This window comes from Mizuhopecten yessoensis, unplaced genomic scaffold (genome assembly GCF_002113885.1).
Source record: "Mizuhopecten yessoensis strain PY_sf001 unplaced genomic scaffold, ASM211388v2 scaffold8387, whole genome shotgun sequence".
Taxonomy (NCBI): domain Eukaryota; kingdom Metazoa; phylum Mollusca; class Bivalvia; order Pectinida; family Pectinidae; genus Mizuhopecten; species Mizuhopecten yessoensis.
In genome coordinates this window covers 819615-821265 of record NW_018407522.1, presented here as the reverse complement: position 1 = coordinate 821265, position 1651 = coordinate 819615, and the positions used below count along the sequence as shown (strand labels likewise).

Genomic DNA, 1651 nt, shown 5'->3' with positions numbered 1-1651 from the left:
TTTTTTATGGCAAGTTTGAAGAGCCATTTTAATGGTCAATGCATACAGTAGTGATAGTGATCTAATTTCGAACATCACTTCTGGTTCATTGTAAAGATATTTTACTGTAAGTATAAATAGACAAGATGAGCTTTTTATCCTTGATAATAATTGAATTTATTTATAAATTCTTTTTTGATTTTCAGATGATGATAAGGGAGAAGGGGACTGATCAAAAAGCAGAACATCTAAAACATAACATCAAGCTGTAATAACAAACAGTTATAAATGACACAGAAAACATCCTGTAAATTAGATATAAGATGGAGAGTGAAAAAAAAATGGACTGGAATTGTAAAATGTTAAGATTTATTAGGCCTTACTGATGTCAATAGGCATGGACGCACTACCCTGCAAATGTTGTCAGACTTTAAAAACTATGTAACATTAACAGGAAACACCAAGTTATTTTGATTTACACATATTGTGTATAATATCAATAGAATGATTAAAACTTTACCATCAAAGTTAGAATTTTTTTGAGTTTTTCATTTGAAGATTATTTTCTGAGCAAGTCTTTCAAACTTGAATCTTCTTTTTAGGATATCAACATCAGTGTGCAAAAATATATAAATTTCAGTTTTTTGAGAAGGGAATTGATTTAAAGTAGAACAACACAATTTCATTTTTTAACATCTGTGCAAGTTAAGTATATCATTAATCAGAAATATCTGATGTGAGCCAAAGGAAAACTAGTCAGTTTGCTAACATGGTTCTCTCTTATTTTTGGAGGGGAGAGAGAGAGAATAATCAAGAAAATTTCATTGTTGATTTTATTTTTTAAACCATATTTTTATGATATAATTTTACCAATGTGCCAAATGGATAAGAATATCATGAAGTTGACTGTATACTGTATTTATACAGTAAAACCTTGTTATAATGACTTCGTGTGTATTATTTGCCATCTTACTTACCAATACCGCCAACATGGTATGTTAATATCCGATTCTTCTTTTTTTTTTTTTTATCAAATAATTAATGTCTTCCTGAATAAAATGCCAAACTCTTTTAAAATACCAATTTTTTAATGGGCAAATAGTGACACTGTATAATTAATGAGGTTTTACTGTACTGTCCTCAGTGATGTCATCTAACTGACATATTTATACAACAAATTTGACGTTTGGATTCATTTTTGTGACTGAATTAATTAAGAAGGACAATATCGAAAATGACATATTATAAATTAAATTTGTTTTAAGTTAAGGAATGGAGTTATTGTTTTTTTTGTCCTATGACCACAGCTGTTGTGGATCCTGACCCTGTTATTATATGATCCTCATAATCTGATGTCCTTGTCATTTGACCTTCAAATCGTATGCATCTTTAAAGAAAATTCACCTCGAAAAAGAGGTGTTTTTCAACATCAATATATTATATAAAGTTTAATAAAAAAAAAAACAAAAAAAAACTGATAACAATTTTGATTACAAAAATCCACTTTGATAAAGCACACATCCAATATCTGATGAAAAGGATCCACCTTTTACTTACATTGATAGATTAATCCATGTTCATGTGAGAATTACCCGACCCTACTAATACTAATCCACTCCTTCGTAATATAAATCGATCTTGACAACGAAGTTTAATAGAATCTTTCACCCCC

General features: G+C 29.0%; 1 protein-coding gene across 1 annotated transcript in view; it reads left to right on the top strand.

Moving 5' to 3' along the window:
* The window catches only part of LOC110455857 (tetratricopeptide repeat protein 25-like), a 14594-nt gene extending 13346 nt beyond the window's left edge, over positions 1 to 1248 (top strand). Inside the window, exon 12 of the mRNA XM_021506268.1 lies at positions 186 to 1248. Within this exon, the coding sequence (XP_021361943.1) occupies positions 186 to 211 (26 nt within the window). The 3' untranslated portion in view covers positions 212 to 1248. The remainder of the gene's footprint in view (positions 1 to 185) is intronic.
* The last annotated feature ends 403 nt before the right edge of the window (positions 1249 to 1651 follow it).